Below are 13,880 nucleotides of genomic sequence, written 5' to 3' on the forward strand. Positions count from 1 at the left end.
GCGAGAATCCGACAGCGTCATGATGACGTTCGGGCGCGCTCGGGTTAACCGAGCAAGGCGGGAAGATCCGAGTCGCTCGGATCCGTGTAAAAAAAGCTGAAGTTCGGGCGGGTTCGGATTCCGAGGAACCGAACCCGCTCATCTCTACTTTATTTTACTGTACTTCTAATTTGTGACCCAACCTTAAACCATCACTTCTATCTCACTCCTCAGATTAAGGCCCTGTGAGTATTAATCAGCTCTTCTTAGGTTGTGCACTTACTAGAAGTAAAATGCATATACAGATATTCAGATCTTTATATAGGTATTTCTCACTGTGGGGGAGATGTATTAAACCTAGGAGAGAGCTAAAGGGGAGAGAAATAAAGTGGCAACCACACAGATTCTGACGTTTTTTAAACATAGCGGTCTATGTACTAAGCCCATAATTGCCTACCCTCCCGCATTCTGCAGGAGACTCCCTGAAATAGTAGCCATATCCCTGACTCTTTGAAGAGCCTAGCAATCTCCCTGATTGCACTTTACCCCCATTATGTAGCCATAGGCGTTTCTATCATGGGTGCAATGTGTGCGGTGTACACGGACCCTGGGTCCAGGGGGGGGCACACACCGCACACGCAGCACCCATGTTGTTTTATTCTTACCTTTCGCATCTCACTGGCTGCACATGGGAAGTGCACCCGCCGCACGTGCGCACTGCGCATAGTAATTCAGTGATACAGTCTGAATTCCCCCCTTAATGTGTGTGTGTAGCAGAGCTTATTTGTTCATGCACAAACGTCAGCTGCCCACTGCAGATCAAATGATTAACAGCGATGACTTCAAGCCAACAATGTCAATATTCAGTGGTGGTCCCCGTCCGATAGCAATCCCTAATGTGTTATTTCCCAGGCATCATAGCAGTAGCCATGTAGCGGAAGCCAGCTGTAGAGTGAGACTATACTCTGGCAGCTCAAATCTTACAAATAACACTTTGGAGCACCACTGCTGTGTGAGCTTAAGGTGCATACACACGGTGCGATGTATGCTTACGATTTTGACTATATAGTCAAAATCGTAAAGAAAAGTGAGTGCAAATCGCACCGTGTGTACACAGCTTGCTATACCAATGTGCGGCCCTGCGGGATCGGTATCGCAAGAAAAAATAGACCGTGTAGGCAAGGCAATTTTGACTATTTAGTATAAAGTATAGTATAGTCAAAATCGCACAAAGACAGTCAAAATCGGAGATAGGTATGCACCTTTAGGGAGAGTTTACAGTACCATGCTGGGATTAAAATGTTTAATGGACAAGTGGAATTCTGGTGAATCCTTTTGTTTTTTTGCTTATTGTCACAACTGAGGGCTGGGGCTGACCAGAGGAAGCCTCAGTTATAGGGGCTAAGGTGTACGTGAACCTGGGAGGCAGTATAGGGTTCTTAGACATGCAGAGTACCTTTAGCACAGATGCCCGAAGGCGTGACCAAGACAACTTTGTAAAAGTTTAAGATGTTTATTAAACACAGTTCAGCTTACACATTGACAGTTCAAGGAAGACAGGAATGGTCAGCAATATGGAGTTGTAGCATAACAGTAGAATCACAGTTCCTTAAATAGAAGAATAGTAGGATGCTGTTGGGAGTGGTATAACAAACTATAGTCTTGGAAGACCTGGAGATGGAAAGTCCAGAGAACCAACAGCTATCCACTGTATGGATGGTATGCGTAGGAACTGACCAGCAGTTGACCACTGGAAGCTGGAGCTACTAGTGGAATGCTGAATGAGGTGTGCACCTGTAACTGCCAAGGATACCGGGTGGAACCGGTCAGAGTGGTGAGGGTGCTACGGAGCTCACTGATGGAGTGAGCGTTTGCAGGTAGGAGCACCGATGGTGAACTGTGGGATGATGTTAGAACACCAATGTAGCGGAAGGTCAGATGAAGAAACACTGGTGATGCTGGGGATCGATGAAAGAACACCAATGGTGACTGGAGATCGATGATGGAACACCGATGGTGACTGGAGATCGATGATGGAACACTGATGATGACTGAAGATCGATGATGGAACACCGATGGTGACTGGAGATCAATGATGGAACACCGATGGTGACTGGAGATCGATGATGGAACACTGATGATGACTGGAGATCGATGATGGAACACTGATGGTGACTGGAGATCAATAATGGAACACCGATGGTGACTGGAGATCGATGATGGAACACCGATGGTGACTGGAGATCAATGATGGAACACCGATGGTGACTGGAGATCGATAATGGAACACCGATGGTGACTGGAGATCGATGATGGAACACCAATGATGACTGGCAGGGCTAGGCACCGCTGGAAGCTGGAAGCCAATAACAGAATGCAATGCTGGGACACCGCAGAGTCAGGCTGCACCGCCAGATGGTAGCTGGTGCGGGTTTCTAGTGCAGCTGAACTCAGGAGCTGGAATACCTGGAACGATAGCTGAATAACCACAGACAGGAGAGACTTGTATCACTGGGTTGGACAACCAAAGCACTGACATCTTTCCAGCCCAGGAACAGGATATTTATACCTGCTGGGAAGCAGGCATTGGCTGGAAGATTAAGCAGAGTCCAGAGCGCAGCGGATAGGTTGAAACAATTACATGTGACTGGAAAAACATGGCTGCGCCCATGTTAGCATTTGGAGGGAAGGTCTGTTTGTAATTCCATTTGGGAAAACGGCAGCAATGGCGGCGGAGGCCACGGCGGGCAGGAGACGCCAGTCTTGAGTATTTCACATGGGAAACAGTAGTAATGGCGGCTGAGGCGGTGGAGGCCGCGGAGGGCAGGAGACGCCATTATTGAAATTAAACGTTTATTAAACTTGTGAGCTGTTGTGACAGCGCTGCGGGATAACAGGGAGGAGATGTGAAGTGAAGACATCAGCGTACTACATGCTGACAACGCAGATGGGATCCCACCCTGGAACGCTGGGCCAGGCACAGGGGACACTTGAAAGGTAAATAATGATGTCCAGTTACCCGGATCGTGACCGCACCCCCCCCCCCCTTTAGGAGTGGCCCCAGGACACTTCTTAGGCTTAAGAGGAAAACTGGTGTGGAAATCCCGGACCAATTTAGGAGCATGGACATCGAATGCATTAGTCCAGGAGCATTCCTCAGGGTCATAGCCCTTCCAATCAGGTACTGGAGATGACCGTACCAGAAGCGTGAATCCAGAATCTTGATGACTTTATTATCAACACCACGTTGAGTCTGAACTTTAGGTGCAGTGGGGAGCGCTGAATGAAAATGGTTCATGATCACTGGCTTAAGGAGAGAAATATTAAATGTCCTGGGAATCTTCAGGAATGGAGGTAACTTGAGCTTATAAGCAACTGGATTGGCGACTTGCTCAATCTGGAAAGGACCGATATAGCGAGGAGCAAACTTCATACTTGGGACTTTCAGTTTTAGATTCTTAGTGGACAGCCAGACATGATCACCAGGCTTGAGGGCAGGAATTGCCCTACGCTTCTTATCCGCAAACTTCTTGTACCTTGATGACGCTTTTAGAAGAGCTGCCCGGACATTCTTCCAGTTCTTTGAAAACTGATGAAGGCTGATATCAGCTGCAGGCACAGATGTTGCAGGAAGCAGTTGAAATTCGGGGACCTTTGGGTGGAACCCGTAGCTGGTGAAGAATGGCGTGGATGAAGATGAAGAATGGTACTGATTGTTGTGACAAAATTCGTCCCAAAGGAGGAGTTGAACCCAGTCGTCTTGAGAAGAGGATACATAGATCCGGAGGAAGGCCTCCAAGTCCTGATTCACCCTCTCGGTTTGACCATTAGTTTGGGGGTGATAAGCAGTAGAGAATTTTAACTTGACTTGGAGTGCCAAACAGACTTAGCCAGAATTTGGCTAAAAATTGGACACCTCAGTCGGAAATTATCTCTTCAGGGAGACCATGTAGTCTAAAGATCTCCTGGATAAAGACTTGAGCCAACTTGGAAGCTGACAGAAGACCGGTGAGAGGAATAAAGTGAGCCATCTTGGTGAACTGGTCAACTACCACCCAGATGGTATTATACTTGTTACACATTGAAGATCTGTAATAAAGTCCATTGATAAATGGGTCCAAGGACAGAATGGAACAGACAGAGGAACCAGTTGCCCAGTGGGCGACTGGCAAGGTACCTTGTGCTGGGCACACGTAGGGCAGGATGCAATAAGTTCTGTAATGTCCTTTTTTAGGGTCGGCCACCAGTATGATCTGGAAATGAATTCTAAGGTCTTCCGAATACCCGTGTGTCTGGCAAAGCGATAGGAATGTGCCCATTGCAAGAGCTTCCTTCTGAGAGCCGGTTTTATGAGGCTTTTCCCTGGCGGGGGCATAGAGTCCATCCTCACTGCGGAGAATGCCACTGGATCAATAATAAGATGCTTTTCAGTAGATTCAGACTCATTTTCTTGCTCCCAGGAGCGGGAAATAGCATCAGCCTTGCGATTCTGTGACCCTTGGACAAAACTGAAGTTTAAAGTCAAACCTAGAAAAGAAAAGTGCCCACCAGGCTTGACGAGGATTGAGACATTGGGCGCCTTTCAAATACAGGAGGTTCTTGTGGTCCGTCAGAATGGTGATAGTATGAGAAGCTCCCTCCAGCAAATATCTCCACTCTTCCAGAGCGAGTTTGATAGCCAAACGTTCTTGATCGCCAATGGCGTAATTGCGCTCAGCAGGAGAGAACTTTTATGAGAAAAAGCCACAATGGTGTAAGTGGCTGTCATCGGCTCTTTGAGACAGGACTGCGCCCACTCCAACGGAAGAGGCATCCACCTCCAGGGTGAAGGGCGAGCTGGTATCTAGCTGTTTCTGAACTGGAGCAGAGACAAACTTTTGCTTGAATAGCTTCTTCCAACCACTTAGAAGGATTGGCACCCTTTTTGGTAAGGGCAGTGACAGATGCCACAATAGTAGAAAAGTCCTGAATAAACTTCCTGTAGTAATTGGTGAATCCTAGGAATCTCTGAATAACCTTGAGAGTTGTGGGTATCGGCCAATCACGGATAGCTTGGAGTTTCTCAGGATCCATCTCTAGTACGGAACCGGACACAATGTAACCTAGAAACGGAATGGATTTGACCTCGAAGACACATTTCTCCAACTTACAATAAAGATGGTTGGCACGGAGACGGGACAGGACTTCCTTGACCCAGAAGCGATGTTCCTCTAAATCATTAGCGAAGATGAGAATATCGTTGAGGTAGACCACAACATGTCGGTAGAGGATATCTCGGAAGATCTCATTCACGAAGTGTTGAAATACAGCTGGAGTGTTACTGAGTTTGAAAGGCATGACGAGGTACTCGTAATGTCCATCACGGGTGTTAAATGCGGTCTTCCACTCGTCACCCTTCCGTATCCGGATGAGGTTGTATGCACCCCTTAGGTCTAGTTTAGAAAAGATAGTAGCTCCACTGACACGGTCAAACAACTCGGTGATAAGAGGCAGAGGGTACCGATTTTTCACAGTGATGTCATTCAACCCATGGTAGTCAGTACAGGGCCGCAGGCCACCGTCTTTCTTCTTTATGAAGAAGAAGCCTGCGCCAGCTAGAGAGGAGGAAGGCCGGATAAACCCTTTGGCAAGGTTCTCTTTGATGTATTCTTCCATAGAGTGGGTTTCTGGTAACGACAACGGATACGTGTGCCCCCAAGGTGGAGTCTTCCCTGGAATGAGATCAATAGGACAATCCCACTCCCTATGAGGGGGAAGAATATCTGCAGAAGACTTGCTAAAAACATCTGTGAAGTCTCGGTATGGAGGAGGCGGAACATCTGAAGACTTGGAAGAAGATGTACAAACTGGAAGTACTTTTGGAAAGGATCCAACATCAGTTGAATACACCCCTATGCAGTAAAGCAAAAAATCTAGGGCTGAATAACATAGTGTCCTACCCACTTTAAGAGATCCTGGTCTAGATTACTATTCCGCAGTTTGTCAAATCAGCAGCTTTGATCAATGGATTTAAATCAGCAACAGATATAAATGCTAAACAGCCTGCTTTAGAATTTATTTCTGTTGCCACTTTAAATCCATTGCTCACAGCCGACGATCATCGGCAGCTTTGACAAACTGTTGAATAGTAATGAACCCCCTTTACCTAAGGAAGAATGACTCTACTTTTCTGTATAAATGTGTTAGGTAGAACTCTGCTGTCAGTCATCATGTGGTTCAAACAGAGATGTCACTGCTTCTAGTGCATGTACAGTATCTATACCCAGGCAAAGCACTTGTACTGAAACAAGTGAACCTTGACAAAAACAAACCTGTTTGATAGCATCATATGTTTTGTCTAGCATATGTATTTCCTTGTACGTGACAGCATAATGCAATGGAATTTTATGAAGTTACAGTATAGTGGGGGAGAGCTATCAAATTTTAGATAGAGATAAAGTGGAGACATGCTGATAGCAACCAATCTTCTTATGTCATTTTTCTATCACAGCCTGTAAATTACAGAATCTGATTGGTTGGTACCGATTCAGATGTCGACACATTTAAAACATAATTTGCAACTACCCAATGTGCATGTGTCTGTGATGTGCACCGGAAATTTTTCGGGTTTTGTGTTTTGGTTTTGGGTTCGGTTCCGCGGCCGTGTTTTGGATTCGGACGCGTTTTGGCAAAACCTCCCCGAAAATTTTTTGTCGGATTCGGGTGTGTTTTGGATTCGGGTGTTTTTTTCAAAAAACCCTAAAAAACAGCTTAAATAATAGAATTTGGGGGTCATTTTGATCCCATAGTATTATTAACCTCAATAACCATAATTTCCACTCATTTCCAGTCTATTCTGAACACCTCACACTATTATTTTTAGTCCTAAAATTTGCACCGAGGTCGCTGGATGGCTAAGCTAAGCGACACAAGTGGCCGACACAAACACCTGGCCCATCTAGGAGTGGCACTGCAGTGTCAGGCAGGATGGCCCTTCAAAAAAATTGTCCCCAAACAGCACATGATGCAAAGAAAAAAAGAGGCGCACCAAGGTCGCTGTGTGACTAAGCTAAGCGACACAAGTGGCCGACACAAACGCCTGGCCCATCTAGGAGTGGCACTGCAGTGTCAGGCAGGATGGCCCTTCAAAAAAATAGTCCCCAAACAGCACATGATGCAAAGAAAAAAAGAGGCGCAATGACGTAGCTGTGTGACTAAGCTAAGCGACCCAAGTGGCCGACACAAACACCTGGCCCATCTAGGAGTGGCACTGCAGTTTTCTAGAGAGAGGATGAGTGCTTCCATCCTCATGTGAAGCTGAACCACTTGCCACTCCGTGTCGTAAATGGCATATTGGCAAGTTTACGCTTCTCATCAGACGCTTTAAATTTTGATTTTTGGGTCATTTTACTGAACTTTTGTTTTTTAGATTTTACATGCTCTCTACTATGACATTGGGCATCGGCCTTGGCAGACGACGTTGATGGCATTTCATCGTCTCGGCCATGACTAGTGGCAGCAGCTTCAGCACGAGGTGGAAGTGGATCTTGATCTTTCCCTATTTTACCCTCCACATTTTTGTTCTTCATTTTTTAATGTGTGGAATTATATGCCAGTATCAATAGCAATGGCCTACTACTATATATACTGCGCACAACTAAAATGCACCACAGGTATAGAATGTAGATGGATAGTATACTTAATGGATGACGAGTGACGACACAGAGGTAGGTACACAGCAGTGGCCTACCGTACTGCTATATATAGTATACTGGTGGCCACTGTCAGCAAACTGCAAAACTAAAATGCACCACAGGTATAGAATGTAGATGGATAGTATACTTAATGGATGACGAGTGACGACACAGAGGTAGGTACAGCAGTGGCCTACCGTACTACTATATATAGTATACTGGTGGACACTGTCAGCAAACTGCAAAACTAAAATGCACCACAGGTATAGAATCAATGTAGATGGATAGTATACTTAATGGATGACGAGTGACGACACAGAGGTAGGTACAGCAGTGGCCTACCGTACTACTATATATAGTATACTGGTGGACACTGTAAGCAAACTTCAAAAATAAAATGCACCACAGGTATAGAATGTAGATGGATAGTATACTTAATGGATGACGAGTGACGACACAGAGGTAGGTACACAGCAGTGGCCTACCGTACTGCTATATATAGTATACTGGTGGACACTGTCAGCAAACTGCAAAACTAAAATGCACCACAGGTATAGAATGTAGATGGATAGTATACTTAATGGATGACGAGTGACGACACAGAGGTAGGTACAGCAGTGGCCTACCGTACTGCTATATATAGTATACTGGTGGACACTGTCAGCAAACTGCAAAACTAAAATGCACCACAGGTATAGAATGTAGATGGATAGTATACTTAATGGATGACGAGTGACGACACAGAGGTAGGTACACAGCAGTGGCCTACCGTACTGCTATATATAGTATACTGGTGGACACTGTCAGCAAACTGCAAAACTAAAATGCACCACAGGTATAGAATGTAGATGGATAGTATACTTAATGGATGATGACACAGAGGTAGGTACGGCAGTGCACTCTGCACTGTACTCCTCCTATATAATATTAATTATACTGGTGGTCCCCAGTCCCCACAATAAAGCAGCACACTGAGCACAGATATGGAGTGTTTTTCAGGCAGACAACGTATACTGGTGGTCACTGTCAGCAAAACTCTGCACTGTACTCCTGCTATAGCTGCTCCCCAGTCGCCACAATTAAGCAGTGTGAGCACTCAGCACAGATATATTATGCAGCACACTGAGCACAGATATGGTATGGAGCGTTTTTTTCAGGCAGAGAACGGATAAAAACTGGTGGTCACTTATCAGCAAAACTCTGCACTGTACTCCTAACAGCTGCTCCCCAATCCTCCCCACAATTTGTACTCCTAACAGCTGCTCCCCAATCCTCCCCACAATTAACCAATCAACTGTCTTCTACAATAAACGGAGAGGACGCCAGCCACGTCCTCTCCCTATCATCTCCAATGCACGAGTGAAAATGGCGGCGATGCGCGGCTGCTTATATAGAATCCGAATCTCGCGAGAATCCGACAGCGGGATGATGACGTTCGGGAGCGCTCGGGTTAGCCGAGCAAGGCGGGAAGGTTCGAACCTGCCTCGGACCCGTGTAAACGAGGTGAAGTTCGGGGGGGTTCGGTTTCCGAGAAACCGAACCCGTTCATCACTAGTATCTGTACATGTGTCCCAATGGACACATGGTCTCAGAGTAGTCAGATAGGAATTGCATTGAGATCCATGCAATTTTGATAGGCATTACTGGGTGGGGACTGGGGCGTGGCTTTCGATGGCAGGCATGTCGGGGGCATGCCAGTGTCAGAAGAAGCACTTCCACTAGGCACTGGCGGCTGTGTACTGTCGGACATTCAAGACAACCAAAGGAATGTCCGCATAATGGTACGACTATTTGCACACTGCAACGCATTAAAGCCTCAGCCGGTGGGCACCTATTTAGACAGCTCATCGACTAGGGCATTAGTGTCCACCTCTGAATCGGGCACTATATCTCTCTCCATTGTATCTCTCTCCAAGAGTTGGTAACACCCCCCTCCCCCCCCATCGTGCCTTTAAAACAGTTTGCATGCTGATGAGTAAACATTCCCCTCCCTCTACCTTAAACAGCTGATATTTAGCCTAGACAGATTCGAAATTGACATTTTCATTAATATCTGTATCTGCACGCTGAACCATTTCCCTGCATACTGAAACGTGTTGTAGCATAGCCCAGAGGTTCCCAAACTGTGTGCCGTGGCTCCCTGGGGTGCCTCGGGACACTTGCAGGGGTGCCCTGGGTTGGTGGTCCAGGACCAATTCAAATTATTCATGGTCAATATAATAGGCAAAACCAGTGCTGGTGGCTGCCAGTCATAAAATATGTGGCCAAACAGAAGCAAATCTTGTCCCTCACCACACAACTGACCCTAAGGATGACATAAACGTGATCTACTTAATGTAATATTTCTTTCTAAATTTCTCAATAAGAAATTTTTGGCCTAAGAGTGCCGTGAAAAAAATTCTGATATTCTAGGGCGCTGTGATTCAAAAAGGTTTGGAAACCACTGGCATAGCCTATTCTTATGTGTTTTTTTATTATTATTGCTTGTTTATATAACACCACCAATTTATGCTGGACTGTACAGAAAATATTTATCAGTCATCGGTCCTTCCCTCACTGGAGATTAAAGTCTACGTACTTCCTCAGAAAATGTTAAGACTTTCCAAACACTCATAAATACAGCAATAATGTTAGTGACAGTATGTTTAAAACAAACGGAGACACTACTACTGGCATTCCCCTATTGCTATTCCATACCTCCCAACATGACCCTCTCCAGGAGGGACAGAATGCTCTGCTCCTGGACTTCTCCCTTAATGTATGCAGACCCTCCAACATGACCCGCCCCACTAGGTACAAAATGCTCTGTTCCTGGACTTCCCTCTTAATTTATGATTTCCATCACCTGTGTTGAACTAGTTGAATGATAAGAAAGCTGTTTCTTCACAGGTGATGGCAATAATAAATTAAGAGGGAAGTCCAGAAACAGGAGCATTTTGTACCTAGTGGGGCGGGTCTTGTTGGAGGGTATGTGTATGATTGCCAAACACCTTTCTTATCCATTAACCTGGTCAAAACAGGTGCCGGCAATCACAAATTAAGAAAAAAGTCCAGAAGCAGAGCCAGTGGCGTAAGTTTGTCCCAGTTGCCCGGAGGCAAGATAAGTATTCGTGGCCCCCCCCCCCTATATTTAGACAAATATATGTATTTATATGTGCGTTTATATATATATATATATATATATATACATACATACATACATACATACATGTGTGTGTGTGTGTGGTGTGTTCTGAATTTTTTTTTATATACTGTACATATATATATATATATATATATATATATATTTATTTATTTCATTGTCTTTTATTTTAAATCACACATTTCTTAGCAGTCATGCCCAGGATTAGATCCCTTTACCTGTTACTCTGACAGCAGACACTTTACTGATGGAGCCATTTTCTCCTGTACAGGAAGCATGAAAATTCTAACTATATGAAGTTATGTGTGTAGTATCTATGAAGATAGTTTATGTGCATTAGCTAGATGAGGTAGTGTACCTTTAAGAATCTGGCTGCACAGATGAACATGTGATCAGGAAGTAGAAGGAGAGTAAGGAGAAGGAGAGCAGCATGTGGAGTTGATGTCTATCTGTAACCATGCAAGTACTACTTACCAATAAGAAATAAAATACATAATCTTCATACTGCATGATTCATTGAAGTAAAGATATGTACATAACAATGTGTAATTGTCAGAGAAGTAGCTTCATATAGTTAGAATTCTCATATTTTCTATACAGGAGCAAACAGCTTCATCAGTAAGGTGTCTGTTTCCAGTGTACTAGGTCATGGTTTTTAATCCTGGGTATGACATTTGTAAAATGTGTATCTACAGTATAATAAAATGGGTGTGATTTGTAGGGTGCAGGAACCAGTGAGGAAGTGGGCCACTGAAAAGACAGCGGCAGCTATCAATTAACTTAATTCGGAGGTGTCACAGAATGGGAGGAGAGGTGCCCCCCTTTAGAGCAGGAGCCCGGCGGCAGATGACTCCATTGCCTCCCAGAGTTACGCCTCTGAGCAGAACATCGTGTCTCTCCTGAAGAGGGTCATGTTGGGAGGTATGCTATTCACTTTTATACTCTTTCATTTAGCCACATCCTGGGCCCTTTTTCTACCTATCAAGCACAGTGGTCATGTGACTGATAGGAAGAGGATAGGAAGATTTGTTGCTGAGAACAGCTCTGATTCATACTTTCCTACCTGACCCTCTCCATGAGGGAGAAAATGCTCTGTTCCTGGACTTTCCTGGTAATGTATGATTGCCATCACCTGTGGTGAGCTAGATAATTGATAAGAAAGGTGTTTCACCACAGGTGATGGCAATCATACATTACCAGGAAAGTCCAGGAACACAGAGCATTTTCTCCCTCATGGAGAGGGTCAGGTAGGCATGTATGCTCTAATTGGACATCTGGTTACATCAAAAATCTGCTCCTTATTATTATACATAGTGGAGTCAGCAATGGCACTTACAAAGTTCTACTGATTTATTTACCAGAGGTTGCTACAATTTCACATTCCAGAGCATTCCCGAAAGCCCCTTGCTGGAAACTGTATTTTGTATATATACTCTCAGTTTTCACTTTCTTTTCACAGTGATAACAAGTTTTAGGAGAAATGGAAAATCTGGTTCCATTTGGAATTTGCAGCCAAAATTTATGTATGATAAGAAACCATTGTTATTGTCTTTTACAACATATGACAGACAAATGACAATATGGAAGTTTAGACTGCAGCTTCCTGAACTTGTTATCATTGCTACTGTCTTTCCTGAGCAGGAATTAAGTTCTCGGAAGACCAGGGCAAAGGACTAATTTAAAAACATACGAACATGGGAGAAACAGGGAACATAGCAGGTCATTCTGACCCGTTCGCACGCTGCTGTTTTTTGCAGCGGTGCGAATGAGTCGGTTCTGCGCATGCGCGGTGGCCACAGTCCGCAGGCGCGTCGTTGCCCAGCGACTGTCATTGCTGGGCAAACGACAAGAAGAATAAAGAAAGCGTTCGCTACCGCGATCGCAAGAAGATTGACAGCAGGAAGGCGTTCCGGGGCGGCAACTCACCATTCTCTGGGAGTGGTGAGTCCAATGCAGGCGTGTCCAGGCGTTTGCAGGGCGGGTGTCTGACGTCAATTCCGGGACCGGACAGGCTGAAGACATTGCAGCGGGTGAGTAAGTTGAAAGCTACTCAGAAACTGCACAAAATGTTTTTGCATAGCATGGCTTCACAAGCGTTCGCAGCCTTGCTATGCGAAAAAACCCACCCCCATAGGCGGCGTCTAGTTGATCGCACGGGCAGCAAAAAGTTGCTACGTGCGATCAACTCGGAATGACCCCCTTAGATCATGTAGTGCCGTGTTTGTACTTAAAACATGCAAAGAAAGGGAAGGTTGCTCAAAAAAATATCAGGATACCACACTGACATACCCTCCAACATTTTACACGTAAAAATCGGTCCAAATCCGAAAAGGGGACGTGGCCACGGGTAAAGGGGGCCCTTTTCCTACACTTTCAATGGAAGTTTGGACAGCCAAAAATCGGTACAGACCATAAAAAAATGGTACTGTACCTGCCAAAAAGTTACTGTTGGAGGGTATGCATTGATAATCTACTGAGAAAAACATCACTGTAAAAAGAGTTACTAGTACAGTATATTCCCAAGTACCTCATGTAAAAAATGAAGCAGAAATGTTCAGTGATGTACACAAACCGGGTTTGCATATATCATACCTCCCAACAGCCGGAGGTCTGGAGGAGGGACACCAAAAAGGGGGTCGAGCCCATTGGAAAAAGGGCGAGGCTTCAAGTGAATGATGCGCTTGCGAGCCACGCCTCCCATTTTTGTCACAGTGGGGGCACGGCCAGCGTTCTATGAGCTGCTGGCCATGCCCCCAGTACGTCTGGCTCACTGGAATAGACGCTGTGCACATGTGTACAGCGTCTATTCAGCGCTGCTCTGCTCTGAACTAAGCAGAGCCGCGAGAGATAGGGAACCTCACAACTACCCCCTCCCCTACAACACGGGACACTGAGGCCCGCAGGAGGGAAAGCGAGACAGGCCCAAATAAACAGGACTGTCCCACGTCACAATGTTTGACACACAATGTTGGGCGCTATCCTGCAGTGTGCAAATCACCACCTGACTGAAGAGTGAGACCAAACTTTCTGATACAGATGCATGTGATCATATGAAAATGTGTAACTTTATTTTTGAGCAATATCAC

At 45.3% G+C, this 13,880-nt stretch overlaps 1 protein-coding gene across 4 annotated transcripts in view; it reads left to right on the forward strand.

Annotated features, from left to right (window-relative positions):
• LOC134935313 (probable serine/threonine-protein kinase dyrk2) overlaps positions 1–13,880 on the forward strand; it is a 169,360-nt gene that overhangs the window by 117,872 nt on the left and 37,608 nt on the right. Inside the window, exons 1-2 of one of the 4 annotated variants that reach the window (XM_063930458.1) lie at positions 10,624–10,722; positions 11,516–11,715. The exons of 1 other annotated variant lie outside the window; for it this stretch is intronic. In XM_063930458.1, coding sequence (XP_063786528.1) covers positions 11,706–11,715 — 10 coding nt within the window. In that variant the 5' untranslated portion in view covers positions 10,624–10,722; positions 11,516–11,705. Of the gene's footprint in view, positions 1–10,623; positions 10,723–11,189; positions 11,254–11,515; positions 11,716–13,880 lie in introns of those variants that run through there. 2 more of the 4 variants (XM_063930461.1, XM_063930459.1) reach the window with 2 other exon arrangements.

This window comes from Pseudophryne corroboree, chromosome 6 (assembly GCF_028390025.1).
Source record: "Pseudophryne corroboree isolate aPseCor3 chromosome 6, aPseCor3.hap2, whole genome shotgun sequence".
NCBI lineage: Eukaryota > Metazoa > Chordata > Amphibia > Anura > Myobatrachidae > Pseudophryne > Pseudophryne corroboree.